The 22,431-nt window shown below is 36.5% G+C and overlaps 1 protein-coding gene across 1 annotated transcript in view; it reads right to left on the minus strand.

Moving 5' to 3' along the window:
* The window catches only part of FGD6 (FYVE, RhoGEF and PH domain containing 6), a 166,397-nt gene that overhangs the window by 83,078 nt on the left and 60,888 nt on the right, over positions 1–22,431 (minus strand). Inside the window, exons 4-5 of the mRNA XM_052000846.1 lie at positions 6,480–6,547; positions 6,360–6,390 (exon numbers count right to left, since the gene is read on the minus strand). Of these exons, the coding sequence (XP_051856806.1) occupies positions 6,360–6,390; positions 6,480–6,547 (99 nt within the window). The remainder of the gene's footprint in view (positions 1–6,359; positions 6,391–6,479; positions 6,548–22,431) is intronic.

Genomic DNA, 22,431 nt, shown 5'->3' on the forward strand with positions numbered 1-22,431 from the left:
ATGAGCTACTATGTCTTTTATAAAAATCTGCTTTCCAACACTAGATTTCATTCCTTTCTATGGCATAAAGCCTCATTAAGTCCTTCTTTCATTATAAAGTATGACTGGAAGCAGTGACTCCTTCCCTAGTAAACATCATTTATTACCTGTCTTATTATTTTCAGTAAACACAATGGTTAATCTGAAGCTCACTGATTCAAAAATCAGACCCTCTTCTATTTTTTGCTGTTTGGCATCTCGGTTAATTCATTTAGCATAAATCATTGAGTTTTCATGAGAAGAACCAAAATATAGAGAAGAATGAACAGGAACCTCGGGAATATCAGCTAGATAGTTAGTTATCATTATCATTATCAATTCACAAGTTTTTATTAAGTATCTACTATGTGCTAGGCACTATGTTCGGTACTGCAGATAAGGATTACACCTGTCATTTCATGGGTACAAGAAACTACTAAAACACCTACCACTTCTACAAGACAGGATGGTCTCTTCTCCCCGACTCACTGTCTTAGAGCAAGAGTTCTTAATCTGAGGCCTGTGGATCTGTCTTCAAAAAATATTTTGGTAAATGTATTTCAAATAATAGTTGTCTCTATAATGCTATGTATTTCATGTGGTAGATTTTTAAAAATTTTTTTTTAAAACTAGGGCTAAGTAACTTGTCCAAGATCACACAGCTATTAAGTGTCTGAGGCCCTAGTACCACCTAGCTGCTCTGATAGATTTTTCCCAAATATATAAGATATATAATATAGATATATATACACTTATAAATCTATATATTTCCCCTGAGGAATTCACAGGCTGCCAAAGGGTCCAGGACATAAAACAGACTAAGAAATCACCCTTCCCCTCCTTAGAGAATTGTTTGGGGGCTTTGCTATAGTGCAAGTAACTTGCTCCAACTCAGAGAGCTAACTGGTTGTAGAGGAAAAATTTGCACCTAAAACTTCCTGATTCCAACTGGAGCACTCTATTCATTCTCTATTCCCCTTCCCCTTTTTGTGACAACCCTGATCTAATTAGGGCACCCCTGGGACCAATTCAAGGCTGAACTGGTTATGACCCCAATTTGGTCATGGGATTGGACATATAATTGGCCAAATGAAGCTCCTAATATATTCCTGTTGTCAAATAAATCTTAAGACCTTGCACAGACAATTATTGATTAGTTTTACTGGGGAAGAACTAGTTACATTTTTAAAAAATTAAATCAGTAAAACAGATGAGATTTAGACTTGCTCCTTGAACAGTTAAAATCATAATGATTATCTTAAAGAAAAAATACTTTTGAGAAACTCTAAATATGTGGAAAGCCAATAAAGGAGGTTGGAAGAATACCTAGGAGCGAGAACACTGGTCCTATTTCATTCACAGGGCTGCTCCTATTTAAAGGGCACCTATTGTTGCTTAGCAATTATCTTGGCAGATGTTCAAATACTCCCATGTGAGACTGATTTCCACCAAAACACATTGGCAGGGTACCTTAGAAAGGCTACAAGATGGAGATTAAGCATTTAGCTTGGAGGGATGATAAAAAGAAAAGAGAATCTTCTCCCTTCATCCCAAGAATACTCAGAAAGGCTGAAGGTTTTATTCTTTGTAGGGATGAAGATGGATCTACACGTGTAATTTTACTGATATGAGAACTTCAGGATAGGTCTGCAGCTTCTCTGCCACTTAACAGCAGAGATTAATAGAGCAACTAAGGCACTCACTCAGTTGGGCCTGGAATCAGGAAGACTCAGTTTCACGAGTTCAAATCTGATCTTACTTACTTACATACTTACTTGGTATGTGACCCTGGACAAGTCATTTAACCCTATTTGCATCAGTTTCCTCATCTGTAAAAATGGCCTACAGAAAGAAATGTCAAACTATTCCTGTGGTTTTGCCAATAAAACCTCAAATGGATTCATAAAGAGTTGGACAAGACTAAAAAAAAAAAAAAAGACTGAATAATAAAAAATTTAAGTGACTACTCCTGGGTCCCCCAGCCAAGATGTGCTATAGATAGGTCAACAACTTGTACTTATATTTATAGTCCACAAAATAAGCAATAAAGTGACTTGCCCAGGGATCATAAAACCACAGACTCAAGAGCTAGGAAGGACTTTAGAAACCATCTGATGCAACTTTCCTTTCATTCAACAAATAAGGAAACTGAAATCCAAAAAGATGATGTTATATAGCTAGTACATGTCAGAATCAACACTTGAACTCGGCTCTTCCTAACTCCAAGGTTGCCTAGGCAACAATGCCTCTCAAAAACTCTTTACTTGCTATAAAATAATCTTCAAGGGGCATTATGTTTAAAGAAATTAGTTTAAAATATACAGATGACACATTTTGAAATTTTTTTTAAGTTCCCAACACTTCCTATGTTCGTTTTATAAGCTGATGAGAGATTTTTAACGTGGGTTTTGATAATATATTTCAATACAATTTGTTTTCTTTGAAATTCTAGGTATTTTATTTTGTCTTTATGCCTCTGCATAAATAAAAATAAAATACTCCTGAGAAAAGTGTCCATAGAATTCACCCGACTGCCAAAGGAGTCCATGGTACACAAAAAAAATAATTATTCCTAATGTAAGAGAACATTTGCTTAATTGATTTGATTTGGCCAAAGAACATGAAGAATCATAGTTTTTGAGGTGGAAGGGTTAGAACTAGAAAGGCATCTAATTCAACTCCCTTATTTTATAAATTAGGAAATCTGAGGCATGGTCCACATTATATTTAGGATCTGAAAGCCCATCATGGGCTGTAGACAGGCCTTGAGTCTCCACTGTCACCATATAGTCCCCATTTTTTCCTTTACTTCATGTCTAGTGACTTTTCCACTAAATCATGATTTAGTGTTTATTTAATGGAACCCGTAAATGTTGCTTTGAGAACATGCTGTTCTTGTCAGGATGGCTCACTCATGCTCTGAGATTCTTGAGTAGGATAGTCTGTAACTACTCAAAAAACAGAGGAGCTTTCTGACCAGCACATGCTCTGGACTGAGGATTATCCCAGATACTAAGTGTTATGTCCTTGAAAGGAAGGAGATTTCCCCCTCACTAAAACTGATGGGAAGGGGCGTGTTAGGGGGCAGCCACTGGGCTTCTCAGAAGCTGAAGGTCTCTCCTACTTCCCAGGCATATCACTAGACTTCAGATTTCAGTAGTATAGGATGAGGAAACACCTTCAATGCAGATGAGCACCTACTCTGCAATTTAATAGTCAGAGAGTTACCAAGAACATTGAGAGATTATTACCTGGTGGTCAGGATGGTTACAAATGGACCACAGAGGGACAAAGGAATGGGGGAAGGGAAGGAGGAAGTAAACTAGGATAGGGTCATCCTGCCTTTCAATGCAAACTCAAAAAGGTGATATTTGGGAGGGATGAGTGTACTTTATGGCATTTCACCTTCTTTCCCAAGTTCCTCTATCTCTATAGTGCTATCCAAGGTGCACATAATATAGTGTACAACTTATACTATGGCATCAGTATCATAAAAATGAACAACTCTGAAAATTTTCAAAAGCTAATGATGAAATTAGCAGAGATAACAACACTATTATAACAAGGAATTTTTAAGGTGGTGCCATTTCGGAAGGCATGGCCAGCCTAGTCAGAAAGACCTGAGTTCAAATCCTGCCTTAGATACTTACTGTCAAGTCACTTAATTTCTGTCTGGCTCAGTTTCCTCCATTGTAAAATAAGAACAATCACAGTATCTACCTTAAGTGACTTGTCAAAGGTCTCAGAGCTAATAAGTATGACCTAGTTCCTGACTCCAGATCTAGTTCTCTACCCACTAGACTACCCACATGCTCAACAAGCTCATTATCTCCCACAGAAATAAGGTAAACTTGACTTCAGTTTCTTTTCCCATATAAAAAAATGCCCAGCCACCAGTAATTCCTTACATTATGCTTTCTCTCTTTTCCCATCTACCCAGGACTAAGGAAAATCTACATCTTATCTCAGAGGACAAGGACCCATAGCATCCCCAGGATATGATTTTTGTTTCCCATCAATATAATAATAAATAATATATATTATTATATTACCATAATATAATAGACACTATTAAGCAAATAAACAGTCTCAACTCTAATGCTATGAAACAGATATTAAACATGGGGTCCTGGGCTGAATGCAGATCACAACAGTCCCGACTATGATGAGAAACAAATGAAAATTACTTGGGAAATATTTAACAAAATAAATGATGATATAATAAAATGTATATAAGATTATATTTTAAAACTAAAGCAACATGTCATAGGGATCCTTTCCTCTAGAATGATAGTCTCCATTTCTACTTAAGTTTGACACCAATGGGATTCCATGTAATATGGCTTGACAAAGTGACCCTTAAATATACAATTAAGAGCAGAGAATGAAATACAAACAATTCATAGGATGTCTCCAGAGGTAATTTGTAAAATTCATGAGGTTACAGCCTTAGAGTGAAAGGTACCTTAGGAGTTAAGGTTGGAAATAGATTTAAAATTAGGGTTAAATCCAATTTACTTATTTTTACAGTTGAAGAAACAAAGACTCACAAAGATGGAGGGGCATGTGTCCATGGCCACATGGTGGTCAATGGCAAGGATGGAGCAGCTCTAGAGCTAGAAGGGACTGCAGGGGCTGTCTAGATCACATTCCTAATTTTGCAAATGAGGCAACTGAGATCTGGAAAGATGAACTGTCTAAGGCCAAAAAGGTAGCAAATGGCAAAGCTGACTTTTCAGTCCAGGTCACAAGGCAGCACAGATGCCATCAAGTCTGATTCTCTAACCTGAGTTAAGTGACTTGGATGATACAAGTAGTAAGGCTCAGAGTCAGGACTGGCACCTGGGACATTTGAATCCAGAACTAGTGTCCTTTCCACTGTGCCACATTGACATTAGTAAAGTTCTGAATGGGTTAAAAAAAAAAAGGATCAAAGCAGATTTATAAAATGAATGGGACTTTTAGAAAATCCCACAAATTTCTTGGGTTTTAGGCAAAGAAGAAATGACACTCTCTCGTTGGAGAGAGGAAGTTACACTAGGGTCTTATTAGACAATATAAATCATTGACATATGTGTACCTCATACCTTCCTACTTCACCTGCTAGTCAAATACATACATACAGAACATAAAATGGGCAACAGTCAAAAAAGCATGAACATCTTCTAGACATGTTAAGCTTCAATACTCCAGAATTTTCCAATGAACTAATTAACCTTTCTATGCATTTCTCCCATTTCACAATTCACTCAGAATTTTGATTTTGCCAAAAAATTTGGGCTAAATTTCGAATATGAGCCCCACCTAGACAATAAAAATTTTTACATTTGACTTCTAAATTAACAGTGAAAGCTAGTTACCTGACAAGGCTCATGAATCCTTGTGAAAACTTGATTAAAGACAGACTGTTGTATCTCTTGGGCTGCAATAATCATGGGAAATTTTCTCAAAGCTTCCCAACAAATGCTTTCAAATTGGCAGACAGAAAAATTCAACACCACCATTTAAATATATAAATAACTTATAAAAAATGCCAACTTTAGGGGGAAAATACCCTTATTATATATCTATATATGGAGATTACACACACACACACACACACACACACACACACTTCCAAAACAGAAATAACATCTTTTCACAGAGTGTTCCATAGAACTCCAGGTTCAGTGACTTAGCCTAGAGCACACAAGCAGTACACTTCAGAGGTGAGAACTGAGATGAGATCCTCCAATTTTTTGACCAGATTTTCCACTGCCTTAGAGCAAAACTGCTGATATAAACAGCAGGAGAGAAATTGCCACTTCATTGGTCTCCATTCTGCTTTTCAGAAAGTCACAAGGCTTTGGATTCCAGGCACACACTGACCTAATTTACTAAAAAAGCTTTCTTTCTTTTTGTTTTTTGTTTTGTTTGTGTGTTTTTTTTAAAAGACTAGCTCTCCATTTCTTGCCCAAGCTGGAAATGCTGAAGCTACTTATAGGCAAAGCCACTATATTAAGAGGCATGGGAATTTTTTGATCTGTTCTGTTTCTTACTTTATGCAATCTAGAGACCACGGGATAATGGGGAATGAAGGAAGGTCACCGTGCTGAAGTCACAGCTGGCTCAGCTAAGTCCACGGAAATACAGAATTCCTGAGTTCTAGTTTCAGCCTCCTGGGTAGCAGGGAGTACAGATTAGGTGTTAACCATGCTCCTGGGCAAAAATTCTCAAATACCAAACACAATCTAACATGTAGATGTTTATTAAATTCACCATGTTAACCTGAATTTTGGCAGAACAAACTGGGACACTATCAAGACATTTAAGAATTTAAGATAACATTCACAAATACTCACGATGTGCAAAAGTTTCAACACGTCCACAAACCTGTTGAGACAGCAACAAAAATGCAATAGATATTAGAACTGGGCAAGTAAGGAAAAGAAGGACTAATTTTCCCTAGATTTGATACTTACACTTTTTCGGAGCTCATGATCTCCTTGGCAATATGGTAAACTTTGCTTCTCTTTCCAGTGCCTTTACCCTGAAAATAGAGAGGTAAATGTTAAGGAAACAGAAATTTACAAAAGTATCATTAAAATTAACTTGGGACCAGTTGGCCCCAGATTCTACATTGCTAAAATTAACTCACAAGTTCCCTAACAGCACACATTGCAAGGAAAATCAAAGGCTTTGGGGATGGCAAAGTTTTGAAATTAACTCTAGAATACAACTGAATAAACAATATTTTTAGAGCTACCGTGCAAGGAACTTCCAGATACCACGATGAATAAAATGGTCCTTGTTTTCAAGGATTGAGTAGCTTACAATCTAGTTGGAGAGATAAAACATACACACATAAAAATAAACATAATATCCACTGGAATTCCCACAAGTATACAAGAGAAAAATAAAATTGCTACTAAGAAATCTCAAGAAGAAGAAATTATTTTTGCTCCTGGAAGAGGGGAAAAGAGTAGGATAGGGGTGGGGGAAGAAATATGGGAGAAGTTTCATGGATTTACCCTGCATTTTGTTTTAATAATGGGGTAGACTTAAGTGGAGATTATTCTAGGATCATAGATTTAAACTTTAACTGGAAGAACTCGTGGGACTATTATGGACAACTCTTTTATTTTATAGATGGGGATTTCAGACAAGGAAAAGAGATTTGTTCTTAGTCACCCAAATCTACAATAGGATTTGTATTGAGGTCTTTTGGATGTCAGGTGAGAAATCTGACTTAACACTATTTCTCTAAATACCAGGAGGCAATAGTAATATGAGCAGAGAGACTGGAAAGATCAGTGAGAAGAGTTTGGTGAACCCTGCATGGTCCAAATTCAGAGAAATAGAGAATATATCAACATGATTCATGAAAAAAAGGCTTTGAATGACAGACTAGGGAAGGTAAAGAAATTTTAATTCAGTAAATAATAGGAAAGTATTCATTACACTAGGGGAATTTTTGACTGAACCAACCCAACTTTACTATTTGACAAAGGAACTTTATATACAGAACATATTCAGAATATTAAAACACACACAAATAATCATGCATATTCAGAAAATATTCTGAACAAATATAAGGAGATTAAAGTCAGAAAGCAGACACACACAAATCTCCCACCTTTTAAAGGAAATGTGGAAGGTACGTTTCCTCATCTTTTACACTTATAGAGCCCAGTCTCACTGAACAGAAAATGTGACTTTTTTTTTTTTTAAATGTGTGGATAAATTAGGCTGGATTATTTTTTCCTTTCTTTCTTTCTATTTTTTTTTTTAATTCTTTATTCTAAGGGACAACCTTAGGATGGGAAGAGAAACATCAGAAAATGTATGTATAATTTACAGATAAAAGATATCTGATTTGTTTCAGACCTGTCATTTACATTATCAGAATCCTCCCAGCAGGCCTTACTCTAACCAGCATCAATCAATTCACACAAATTCAAATTCTAAATTAAGTATCCAAACCACAGCATGGATGTGGCTTATTAGTGGGAAAGCAGGGCTCCTTGATCTTTGTAAGAAAGTAAATGTGATCTAAATTTTAAAACAACTCTGCAAATTTAAAGCACTTTAAAAATATTTCTTAAATCCCCTTTCACAAACAAACCCTTCAATCCTCAACCATTCAGTTCTCCAGGGGTGAATACAGCTATTTCTCTCTGTTTCTCTGCCTTCCCTATATTGAAGTGCCCATCAGTATTAGGGACAAAAAAAAAAAAAAAAAAAATCAGAGGCTTGAAAAGAAAAAAGAGGGGAGAATGAAAAGCTACCAAGGAAAAACAGCCTTTTTAATATTTAAGGGTTGCGAGGTTTTGAGGGGAGGGAGGAATGTTTTATTTTGTTTGTATTCATTAAATATTAGCTAGATACTAAAGAAAGGAAGGAGGGAAGAGCAGGGATGACAGGAATTTTTCCCATTCATTTAAATTCAATTAAGCAAGTACTCATTATCTAGTCTAGGCTAAGGTTGGAGCCCTGGAAATTTTAGTGTGACTCAGTAACAACCAAAGGAGTTAGCATACACCAGGCATATGGGGGAAGGGGAGAGTTCTACCTCCTAGCCCAACTGCTGAAGGGGAGTCCCTTGGATTCCACATTCCATCTCCATGTCTTCAGCACAGTCCTTCCTCTATAAGGAATGTGTTTCCTCATCACCTCTGTTTCAGAGAATCACTTCCCATATCCAAACCTTTCTCAATTTCCTGGGTTGCCAATCTCCTGTGTAGGTCAGCTAGGTGATAGAGCCTACAGACTGGAAGAATCATCTTCCCGAATTCAAATCTGACCAGCAGTGTGATTCTAGACGCTTAACCCTGTTTATCTCAGTTTTCTGACCTGTAAAATGAATAAATAAAATGGGAAATAAAATGGCAAACCACTCCAGTATCTTTGCCAAGAAAACCCCAAATGGGATCATAAAGAATCAGACATGACTGAACAATTATTCCATGTAGAGATTGTATTTACTTATTAGTCCAGTAGAATATAAGATCTTGAAGGGCAGAAATAGTTCTGAATTGTGTGTCTGTATCTGTAGTACCCAGCACATGGTAGAAGTGTCATAAATACTTGTCAAAAAATTAGTAATTGATATAAAAAAGACGGGATAAGATGTCTGTCTTTAAGTCTCTGAATGGCTATTATGTGAAAGAAAGATTAGATTTATTCTTCTTGGCCACTGACGGCAAAACTAGGGAAGCATATGGCAGAAGGCACAGAGAGGCAGAAACAAACTTAAATATAAGGGAAAACTTTCCAACAACTCAAGTTGTCTAAAGTAGAAATGAGTTCCACTTGTTGGTGGCAATAATAAAAGCAGCTAACATTATACACACATGTACTATGTAACAGGTGCTTACAATTATTATTGTATTAAGAGGAAATATCTGAAGCCAAAATGAGGTCGGTCTTCCTCACTCTAGGACCACTAGCTCTACCCAGCTACCAAGGTTTCTACTCAGGAATGGATTAGACTTTGAGGCTCATGGATTCCATGCAAGTCAGAGATTCTAAGACACTGCCAAATGTTCTTTAGAATACAAAGGTTCAGAAGAAGTCTTGGCTATCCATACCATTCTCTGTGAAAAGGACTTGCCTTCCACTCATTCAAAGGAATTACTTAGGAAGACATCTTCTCCCCCTCAACATTCCCCCAACATTTTAGGTCATTTCCTTGTTTACATGCTCAGAAGGAATCTTAAGAGCAATGAGCTTCTTCCTAGACTCATTTCCAGTGGCGCCAAGAGACTGAATGGAGAAGTAGGAAAATGATGAACACTGTAAAAAATTAAAGAGTGTATTCCTCATTATATTTCCTGTTAGCAAACAATATCTAGTCACACAATAGCTAAAATTAAATTGTTTATTGCTCAGTTTCTTTTTAGTTGTGGGTTTCAAAATGGTGTCACTATTTACAATAGAGGGGCAGGGGATGATTTTTCAAAGACCCCATTTGCTAAGACGGACCAAAGAAATAGTGATTTATTGCTGAGAAGAGAACATTCTCATTCTATGGAGAAGGAAATTAAGGACCAGAGAGATTAAGAACATTTGCCAAAACAAAAGTATTTCATGTCAGGGTCAAGTCTGAAGCTAAATCTTCTGTCCACAATTTTTCTTTCAAATACAATTTTATTTTAACCATCAATTCCCAGGTTCAAAATCTTCCAGTTTATTTTTTTTATTAATTTCATTTTATTCTTCCATAAAACTAAATCAGTGAATGGACTTGACTTGGAAGAGGTAGAGTCAATCTCCAAATCCCTGACATAGTCAAATTAAGGTGAAAAGTCAAGCAACGGAATAGTTCTTAAACATATACTAAGGACTAGGAATTCTAAGTGCTTTACAAATATCTCATCTGACCCTGATCAAAACCCTGGTGGAAGGATGCTATTTTTAATCTTTACTTTACAAAGAAGGAAACTGAGGCAGACAACAAAATAACTATGTATACTAAGTGCATGAGAACGCATTTGAACTCAGGTCTTCTGAGGGTGCTCTCAACTGTATAGGTATTGCCTGTAAACACAGCAATCAGAATCACTTTGGAAGTGTGCTTGCTTTCTGTATTCAGATTTGAAAATAGGTAAAGGTAGGGCCACACCTTTAAGAACATTGACAAGTTACCCATAGACTTGTAACTTCCTAACCCAGTCATTAAAATGGGTTTTGCCTAGGGCACCTCCCTCAAAAGACATGGGATGTAACGCCCTTTATTAACAGGGAGTAACTGGAAGAAGTCAAAATTAAGTGGCATTTGGACTAGTCAAAGAATCCACACCATCAAGCTCATTGATAATTGTTCACCAAGACTAGAGACTTTTCTGTTTTAAACCTCCTTGTAATTTAGTAGCTGTAGGATCTGGGGGAGTGGATAGTAGGGGGAAAGGACATTTTGTTGTTATCATTCTTCAGTAGTGTTCAAATCTTCATGCCTCTATTGGAGTTTTCTTAGAAGAGATGCTAGAGTAGCTTGCCATTTCCTTTTCCAGCTCATATTACAGATGAGGAAACTGAGGCAAACAGGATGAAATGACTTATCCTGGGTCACACAGCTAGGAAGTATAGCTTCCTATATAAAAATTATATATATAGATCTATATGAATTATATATTAATATATATTAGACCAGATTTGAACTCAGGAAGATTAGTTTTCCTGCATAGAGGCTCAGCAGGAGTCTCTACTCACTGTGCCAACTAGCTGTCAATCTCCTATATACTTTCCCTTCTAGTGTGCTGCCTTTCTAGGCCTTCCTCAGTTTTATAATCTACAAAAAGGGGCTTAGTCATACTTCATTTCTCAAGAATTTATGAAAATCAATCAATTAATATTTATTAAGGGTCTCCATGTACCAGGTACAGTGCTAAGAGCTGGAGATACAAAAAGAGTAAAGGAGACTGCCCACGGAAGTTCACAATTGAATAGGGGAAACAACAGCAAACAACTTTGAACAAACAAGCCATACACAAGATAAAGAGGAAATAATTAAGAAAAAGAGTTGGAAAAGAGTGAACAATAAGAATTTAATACACACTTAAAAAAAGCCTAAACTATGTCACAAAATCCTCACAGCAGATATAATCCAACACTCAAATGTGTGAAATATCACTGATTTAGGATAGTTGTTCTTAAAGTGTGATTTAAAGCGTAATCTTTCAGAAGAAAAATACATATTACATATATTCATTCACAGAACAAATATGTTATACAGACACATATTGCTCTTCATAAATAAAAAAAAAATAACATTTAATAAAATGTCCGTGCTCCCTCGTTAAGTTCATAATGAAAAAATAAAAATAAACCCAAGGGAGCAAATGTCCTGTATCATCATGATAGCTGACTTTACTCCTAATAAAGTTAAATTTAAAGCTGTCCCTTAGCCCTTTTTCCATTTCTTTTCTCTTAGGTTACTGTTCAATAAAAACAAACAGGTTCGCTAACTTGTTCAATTGAGGGAGATGAGGCAGAAGATACATAACCATTCGTCTATTTTTCAGATTCCATAGCTAGCATACCTCTGAGACCAACCCTAAAGTGAACACTGTGACCTCCTCAGACCAAAGATCTGACATGGCTAGCCAATTCATGGTTTCAAAAGACAAATCTACTATTGAGTAACTGGTGGGCTTTCAAATACAACTGCCAAACAAATGTGTCCTTTTTCAACCATTGACAAAAAGGTCCTTCATATCATCGGGAGCTGAAATATTTATTGTCTGCTCTGTAAAACATGCTATCTTTAAAATTTGAAAAATCTGCCAAAATACACTTAAAAGCACTTCAACCACCCCAAAGTCAAGTCTAACTCATTCTTTTTCCTTTCCATTCTCAAATGTTGCAATAAAGAACAGCACCCTCAGAAGTCCATCTGTTAAAAGGGGTATTAATATAGCATCCATAAATAGATTTCAAGAGGACTGTGAATTAGCATGGAGGAAAAATTTATCAATATAATTGGATTACTTCATCATCCTAAGCATTTTACTTTATGCATTGAAAGATATTATTCAGAGAAAAGGCATAAGATTCCCTAGACTGGCAAAGAGGTTCAAGAGGAGAGAGGGAAAGACAGAAAGGGGGGGGGAGGGGAAGGAGAGAGTGAGAGAGGGAGGGAAGGAGGGAGAAAAATGGAGAGAGACAGAGACAGAGAGAAACAGAGATACAGAGAGAGAGAAGAAAAGAAAAGAAAAGAGGTTTAGATTCTCTGGTTTAGTGCAACCTTTTTTGTGTACAGATGAAGAAATAGAGACACAGAGAAATAAAGTGATGGTTAAGTGACAAAATACTGCATAAAGCATTAGGTGTGGAATCAGGAAGACTTGACTTCAAACCCAACCCCAAACATTTACTAGATCTGTGAACCTAGACAAGTTTCTTCAATTCAAACCTCAATTTCTTCAACTACAAAGGATGGATAATAACAGTATCAACCTTCCAAGGTTGTTGAGCAGATCAAATGATATTTATGAAGTGCTAAGTAGAGTATCCAGCATAATGTAGATACTTAATTTTTTTTTTCTCTTTCCTTTATGTCCCCTTCAATCCAATGTCAGAAGTGATAAATGGAAGAGCTGGAATCTTAAGGCTAAAGGAAGATTATTAATAATTATAGCTGCTATGAAAGATGGTGAAATATGTTACATAGATTAGCAGGCAGAAATTTCCAATTAGGGAAGTTGGTCCTCAGTCAATTAATAAACATTCTTTAAGCCCTAACTACATCTCAGGCACTATGTTAGGTCCTAGGGATAACATAAGCAAAACCTGGCCTCAAGGGGGTTACATTTGGGCCAAGGGATATAATGTATTCACAAACGCATACCCAGCAAAAGTAATAAAACACTCAAATAAGCATGAAATCACTGATTTCAGACAGCTATTATCAAAGAGTGGTCCAAAGCATAATCTTTCAGAGAAAAAGCTGGATATTCATTGAAATATGGGACTTTCAAACTCTCCTGATGAAAAGATCAGAGCTGAAAAGAAAATCTGATCTTCAAATACAAGACTCAAGATAATCTTTTATAAAAAGTAAAAAACAAAGAAGAAACATGGCATTCAATAAGATTAAACTGTTTATATCCCAACATGGGAAGATAATAGCTGCAATTCTTAAAAACTATATGTCTATTAAGGCAATCAGAAGGAATATACTTAGACAGAGAGTGATGGAATAAGTAAACTTTGATGTGATGACTAAAAAAAAATTATTAAGGGGTGGGGGAAAAGGGATTACACTTGGAGAAGAGGAAAGTGAGAAAAAGTGTGGGATAAATAATATCACATGAAAAAGTATAAAATTCCTTTCACACGAAAGGAAAAGAACAGAGGGAGTAAGCATGGTCTGAACCTTACTTATCAGATTTGGTTCAAAGAGGGAATAACACACATACTGAATTGGATAGAGAAAGTTTTTACCCTATCAAGCAGTAGGAGGGAAAAGGGTTTGGAAAAGGGTGGAGGGATAAGGAGAATAATAGAAGAGAGGACTGAGGAAGGAGGGAAAAGAGGGAAAAGGGAGATGTGCTGATAGAAAGAAGATTGGGGGAGGTGGATAAGAAGCAAAACACTGACAAGGAGGGAGAGGGTGAAAGGAGAAGGAAAATGGATGAATTCTCCTATATGGAGACAATAAATGGAAGACAATAGCAGAATGGATTAAAAACCAAAATCCTATAATATGTTGTTTATGAAAAACACTATATATTAGAGAAACATATAAAGTAAAGATAAAAGATTAGAACTGAAGAGAGAAAAAAAGATAAAAGATAAAGATAAAGGATTAGAACTGAGAGCTTAAGCTTTCAAACAAAACAAAAACAAAAAGATAGCTAATCAAAAGAGTTGAGGAAGGAAACTACATCTTTCTAAAAGGTACTACAGGCAATGAAGAAATATCAATACTAAACATATATACACCAAGTGGTATAGCATTCAAATTCATACAAAAGTTAAGAGAGTTACAGGAAGAAACATTCAGCAAAATTGTAATAGTAGGGGACCTCAACTTCCCTCTTTCAGAACTAGATAAATTTAATGACAAAACATGCAAGAAGTTAAGGAGCTAATTAGAGTTTTAGAAGATTTAAATATGACAAACCTCTGGAGAAAATTAAATAGGGACAGAAATTAATACATGTACTTTTTGTCAGTAGTACATGGCACTTACACAAAAACTGACCATGTATCTCAAATGCAGAAAGACAGAAATATTAAGTTTATCCTTTTCAGATCAGGATGCAACAAAAAATGCATATAGTAAAGGGCCAGCAAACTTTAGCTGAAACTAAATAATCTAATACTAATTAAATAATGAGTCAGTCAAACAACATCATAAAACAATCAATAATTTAATAAAAGAAAATGACAAAAATTTATGGGAAACAGCCAAAGCAGTACTTAAAGGCAATTTTATATCTCTAAATGCTTAAACAAACAAAATAGAGAAAGAGCAGATCAAGGAATTAAGCATGCAATTTAAAAAGCTAAGAAGAATAAACTAAAAATCCCCAATTAAATACTGAATTAGAAATTCTGAAAAACAAAGTAGATTGATGCATTCAATTTACTCAGTAATAAACTCAGTATTTACGTGATGACAACTCATTAAGGGATAAATCTTCTCTAAGATTCTCCTGATTCTCACCACTTGAGTCTACACATTAATAAATTTATGACCTCATTAGAAGCTATGGGATCAAATAAAAAGTTTTCTGTTTAGCTTTCAAAGCTCTTCACAAGCTGGGAGGGGATTGGGAAGGAGGCAATCTGGAGTTATGCCAGTAATAAGTCCTTCTGACTCCCCGGTCATTAAGTTGCCTATCTGCCCCTTTCTATCTTGTCTTAATATACATCCACATACTCTACAATCCAAAGTGTTCTTCAGACATGAAATGCTGGCTCTTCACTCCATGTCTTTTCATAGAGTATCTCCATGACTGGAATGCTCTCCGTCTTCATCTTGGCTCCCTTCAAGCCTAAGCCACCATCTCTGTGCAGGAGACTACCTTTTCTGACCCATTCTCTCTACCCTGACCACCACCACATACACACACCTCAATAGCAGTGCCCTCTTTCTGAAACTGCTTCTGATTGACTCTATATACATATCTCTTTTGGACAGTTATTTAGGTCTTGTCTCTCCAACAGGATGTGAGCTCCTTCAAGACAAGATCCTGTCTTTCTGTGTATCTACAGCATTTAGCATAATGCATTCCATGCATGTAGTAAATGCTTAATAGACAGCTGTTATAGACAGCAAGTTGGCCAGACCCACCTATCCTCCAGGGCTTGTCTACAAATTATTAATAGTTCCCTAATAAGGATCTAGTGTATCACGTGATAGTGCCCCACCCAAGCCTGCTTTTCCTGAGAAGTAACCCTGTGCTTCAGACCAATTCGGTCATAAACCAGCTGTGTAGACATGAGCAACTCAGCTGACATCTCTGGTCTGCAGTTTAAGGAGGCTGGATTTCTAGGATTTCTACTGTTTCTAAAATTTTTATAGTTTAAGATTTCTTCCTCTTCCACAACCAGATCCTTCTAAGCAAAAATGACCCTCTATTCTAGACTTCAGACTCTTGTGCAATTCTAGGTCAAATTTGGTTGGATAGATAAACCTAATGTATGCTCATGCAATAATGAATGATTAATGATTGACTACATAACTATATTTAGTTGCTAGGCTTTCCAGAGTGGTTTGTCATGTCTTTTATAGATGAGGAAATGGGGCAAATAGGTTGAAGTGACTTGCCAACTACTAAGTATCTGAGCCTACTTTTGAACTCAGGTTTTCTTGACTTCAGGCTCAGTACTCTTATTCATTGTACCACCTAACTGCCTGTTGTTTTTAACAATTTAACTTTTTTCAATAAACAAAAAATAATTTTCTATCTCCATCACTGCTAGAAGAAAAAAACCTTTTTTTTTAACAACTAAGATTCACACAAAAAACAAGTTCTCATAATGACATATCCAAAAATTTATAAATCTTATTCTATGCCCTAAGTCTACTGCCTCAGTCTCTCAGCCAAGGGGGCAAAATGTGGGATCTTCTATCCTCTGGGGTGGCTATTGCACTGAAAATCAAGTCATTATTCACAAATACAGTAGAATGATTTCATTATTTATATGTTTGTTTGTATAGTGTTGTCATGTGTAAGCGAACATTAGGGAGGATTCAAAATATAAAATAAATTTCCAATTCAAGAAAGGATATATAAATAGTAGAAGAAATATTCATGAGTGTACATCTGTTCTTTGCTTCCTTATAGGTTGTTCTTTTGTTTCCTGCTACACAATTTTTTTTACTTTATTCTTTTATCCCCCTTTAATCCCTCCCCTCTCAGACAGAATAAAGTTAAGCATAGATATATTTATATATACATACATAGATATACATACCCATGTACGTTCCCACCTAGTCACAGAAGCACACACATATACATAAATCTATATACACACATACATAGATCAGCATGCATGATTTTAGCATAGTACTTTGATACATAGTAGGTGCTTAATAACTGCCAGTTGACTGGTTGGAGGGGATGGACTTCTGTTCTGCTTTCGGTGATCAGACCTTTGATTTCAGAGGCAAAGGGAACCCCCCTCCACTCAAGAACACTGGCATTTGGTTTTAACCAATTATCTGGAGAAACTAAGTGATTAAGTGAGTTGCCTAGGATTACAAATCCAGATGGGGCTTAAACCAAGGGGTTTAGAGTTGTTGTTTTTTTTTAAAAACTCGTTTTGAAAAAAGGCCAGCTTTCTATCCACTCTAATAAGCAGGCTTGTTTGTTTGCATTGACACCTTTTGGTTTTATGTTAACATCATTCTAAATCTCTTTTGCCTTCTTCCTATCCCCAGAGAGCTATGCCTTTTAATGAAGAAGAAAGAAGCGAGTCAGAGCTGCTTGGCAAAGCTAGAGAATAGATCCATCAACTATGCCTGTGAATTTCTGACACCTGAAACCCCCAAATTGCCTTGTTTGCCAGAGCTGTAAAAATGACCATCATAAAGTTTAGAAAGGAGATAAGAATATAGATGGAGAGTTACAAAAGGAATGATGGGGAGGATGAGGGGAGGAAACAAGCATTTATTAAGTGATCTCTCTGTGCCAGGAACTGTGCTAAGTGCTTTATAAACATTATTTAATTTGATCCTCATAAGGGTTATTACCCTTCGAGTTAGGAGCTATTATCATCCTCATTTTACACTTGAGGAAACTGATTCAGGTTGAAATCTTCCTGGTTCCAGACTCATTGAGCTATCTATTGCAACATCTAATCTATTCCTTCACTGTGTGATGAGGAAACTGAAGCAAAAAGATTTGCTCAAGATCACACAGCTAATAAAAGTTTTCACTAGATATCTCCTGTGTGGATTTATCTTCTCATCTCTTCCTTCTGGCTTTCCTGGATTTCTTCAAGTTTCACCTAACACCCCATCTTCTACAAAAGCCTTTTCCAGTTCCGCTTAATCTTAATGTTCTTCCTCAGAGACTACTTCCAATTTATTTTCTATATTTCTTAGTTTGCATATCATTATTTACACCATGTCTTCCTCATTAGATCGTGAGCTCCTTGAAGTCAGGGATTGTCCTTTGCCTCTCTTTGTACCCATAGTGCCTAGAACAATGCCTCCCACATACAGGAGGCTTAATAGACTGACTGACAATGAAAGATGCTGACCTTGGCAAAGAGATGGTGAACCTCCATCTTCTGAGGCTGATGGTGCAGGAGGAAGATGGAATGTTTTGTATAGAGAATAGCAAGTCAGCCAGTTTGGCAAACAGTTAACAGCATAGCATGCTATTAACTAGCTGTCAAAATCCTCAAGGGCCTTTTACTTCCTTCTTGCTGTTTTTTTCAACACACTCCTTTGTCACAAGTATAAATTTCAGCAGACATCAGTCAATCAACAAATGCTTTTAGGCAGGAATAATTCCCTTGTGTTTTCCCTACACCTACAGAACCAAGGCCTGGAAAGGTAATCCTAGATGAATACCGCCAAAAGGGAAAGATGGGTCAGTTTTAATCAGTGAAAATACATGTGCACTGACAGATCGATATATTGTTTTAAATAAATTTCTCCTCTAGGTGACAACTCACAGCCAACAGAAAAGTACCATAATTCTTGTGACTCTTGAGAAAAGTATAGTTTCATATTAAATGAATCTGAAATCAGGTCAATACTTGTCGGCTGTATATGAAGACTGCCAAATGCTGTTAATTACTATATTATTAAGATCACTGTAGCCACGAACTATGTTTATACATGTGGACAAACCAAAGAGAAGTATCAGGGCCAGGTTGGTGATTCATACTGACACGGGAGATTTTTTTTCACTTGGCTTTTTAAACTGACCTATAATTACACCAAATTATGAAATCAGACTTTTCATATGTTTTTCTTTAATATCTCTGTAGTTTATTTACTACACACATGATCATAGCCATATTTTAAGTTAAATATAGAGACCAGAGCTATTCATTACTGAAGAAAAGATGAAGCTAACTCAACCATCAATGCTTTTCCAATGATCCAAGTTCTTATGATGTCCATACAAGAGAAATGCATAATGGGAGGATGATAATAGAAGTTTCCTTAGATTCACTCAATTTCTCTGACTCCTTGAGAGCCCTGGGAATACCTGTCCCAGTCAGGGTAGAGATAAAAAGCCAGTAATCAAAATGTGTTTCTGAATTAAATCATATTACAATTGACCTTTAGAAATTAAGAGACATTAAAGAAAATGGGGGGAGGGGAGGATTCTGGAAATCTGGCAGAGTAGATTGGTAAATTTCAGGCTCTCCAGATTTTTCCCACAAAAAAGAACAAATTTACACTTAGGGAGGAACATAGACTGGTGAAAAATGAAGACGATTTAGGGCAGACCTGGAGTCCTCTTGGTACAACCCAAGAAAATCTAAAAAAGCCACTGGGCCAGGGATTAACCATGAAGTGAAAACACTTCCAGGCTAGTTCTGCAGAATCACCAAGTAGGGAGCCGTGGTGGGGTCTGACTCTGGGCAGACAGGAACCAGACCACATGGAGTAAAGAAGCAGCAGAGCAGGGACACTGCTGGCTGCAGGGACTTGCTGAAGTGGGGATCTCTTGGTTTGGGGTTCCAGGACAGAAGGGAGAGCTGAAGGCAAGCTAGAGGCCCGATCCACTCCATTCCAGGATCAGAGGAGCTTATACTAATACCTTTCACTAAAAATAAATAAATAAATAAAAGAAGAACATTATGCACAACAAGATTATGTGATGATTACTTGCTGTCTAGGGGAGGGAAATGGGGAGAAGAAAGGGAGAAAAATTTGGAACACAAAGTTTTGCAATAGTGAATGTTGAAAACTATGCATGTGTTTTGAAGATAAAAGTTTTTTTTTTTAAATCTAGTCCAGTTCTTGTTTTACAAAGTTTTGTCTATAAATCCAGAGGGGTTTAACAATCTGCCTAAGATCACAGAGTTCAACAGTATCTGATCTTCCCAGTCCAATGCTGTAGTTTCTATAATAATATATAGCCTCCTCAGAGGAGGAAAAAAAAGTCACCTGGAAACTGACATTCTTACAAAACTCCAGGAGATCCAGAGCATTGGGAATAACAACATTCTTGTAAATTGATGGAAATCTGTGCACAAATTATATTCATTTCAAAGCAGACTACAAATACTGCCCCGTGTCCCCCCACCCATGTGGTAGATGCCAAGACAAAGCCACAAGGAAAGTAAATGTCTTTGAAGTGTAATCACAGCATGAATTGGGGACAGGGCCAAGAACAGCACTTTTGATCTGAAATCCAGCCTGGTGCTCTAATCCACTGATAAGAATTATAAAGCTAGAGATATTCATTCAAGATGTTTACCTCTTTAGACTTGTTCGTTTCAAGAAAACACTAAGAACAATTTTCTCTTTAATGTTTTTGGAAATATTAAAATGGACCTTCTTATTAAGATGGTGGTGTGAAATGGATAAGAAACCATTCGTGGAGTCAGGAAGACCTGGCTTCAAATGCTGTGTGATTTACCTATACAAAAATTTTAATCCTCAGTTACTGAGCTATGGCTCACAAAGCCAGGGAGGAAAGATTCAGAAATGGGTACTACATAAAAACAAAAGATTATCAACTCATTTTTTAAAAAGAAAAAAGTGATTTCTTTCTATCTCAGAATCCAATGAACAATTATTAAATACTTTATTCAAGGCACTGTACTAAGTGCTGAGAAAACAAAAAGGTCCTGCCCTCAAAGAGCTTACTCTGTCCTGAAAGACAGAATAAAATAAAAGTTAGACAGTACTAGCTATTTGAGGGATGAGAGAAAGCTTCAATGAAGACGTAATATCTGACCTAAATGGAAAGGAAAAACAGATTCTAAGAGGTAATTAAGTGGGTATTCCAGACACAAGGGATGGCCTGTGTAAATGCTACGAGTCCAAAGATGAAACACTGAGTTCAGAGAACAGAGAGCAGACTAGTTCAGCCATAATCTCTAGGCAACAAAAGAAGGTGGTATAAAATAAGGCTGGAAAGTGAGATGGAACAAGACTTTTGAGGCTTTAAATGCCAAGATAAGGAGCAAGGAGGAGTCAGATTGACTCATCTTAATGAGTTCAAATCCAACATCAGATACTAGTTATGTGGACCTGGACAAATCATTTAATCTATTTGCCTCATTTTCCTCATATGTAAAATGAACTGGAGAAGGAATAGCAAACCAGTATAACTGCCAAGAAAACCCCAAATAGGGTCACAAAGAATTGGGCAGATCTGAAAAATGACTGAACAAAAAAAAAGTACCAAGTTGCATTTTGTCCTAAATGGTGAGAATTGTTAAGGATTTCACAACAGGAGACTTTGCCTTGGGAAAGTGATTTTGGTAGCATGGTGGAGAATGGATTAGATTAGGGAGAAAAACAGGACTTTTTAAAAACAGGTTTTTCTTAAAAACAGAAATAGCTTTAGCCTTTCAAACCCTTGTAAAGGCTGTCTAAGACACCCAGAAAAGGGTGTACTGGAGCCAGCTGGAACCAATAAGCCCAATGTTAAAATTTCAGTTCCACTATTTACACCTCAGAAATCAGACAATGTTACAGATCAGGATTTTATTTATTGTTTTGCTGATTATCTGAACTTAAGAAAATGTAGGAAATGACAACGACAGGTTAAATTTAAATGTATGTGATAGCTACTTTTTTTTCAGAGAATGGGTTGTTCAACATTTAACAGAATTGCTGCCCCCAGGAGACCCCTCAAAACATTTTGAAAACTGCTGCTCTTTCAATAATTAAATTACCTAAAATAAAGTAATTTTCAACACTGTTGTAACAGCCTCTCTGAGGGAAGCAGTCAAGGTGACAGCCAAAAGCTCTCCTGTTTTAAGGTTAAAAATATATTCAGTGTAATGAAACATTATTGTTCCATAAGAAATAATCAGCAGGATGATTTCAAAGAGGCCTGGAAAGACATAAACTGATGCTAGTGAAATGACTAGAACCAAGATAATACTATATACAGCAAAATAAGATTATGTGATGATGGACTCTGATGGACATGACTCTTTTCAACAATGAGGTGATTCAACAGAAGTAAATGCAAGGGATAATGCTGTAAAAAATTACTCTGGCATGGGTTCTATCAATAAAAAGTTATTTAAAAAAAACAATGAGGTGATTCAGGGCAATTCCAATAGAATTGTGATGGAGAGATCTGCATGGATATATGAGGGACTGAACATGGATCACAGCACAGTATTTTCACCTTTTTGTTGTTTGCTTGCTTTTTCTTTCTCATTTTTTTCTTTTTGATCTGATTTTTCTTGTGCAACATGATAAATGTGGAAATATGTTTAGAAGAATTGCACATGTTTAACATATATTGGATTACTTGCTGTCTAGGG

This window comes from Antechinus flavipes, chromosome 5, assembly GCF_016432865.1.
Source record: "Antechinus flavipes isolate AdamAnt ecotype Samford, QLD, Australia chromosome 5, AdamAnt_v2, whole genome shotgun sequence".
NCBI lineage: Eukaryota > Metazoa > Chordata > Mammalia > Dasyuromorphia > Dasyuridae > Antechinus > Antechinus flavipes.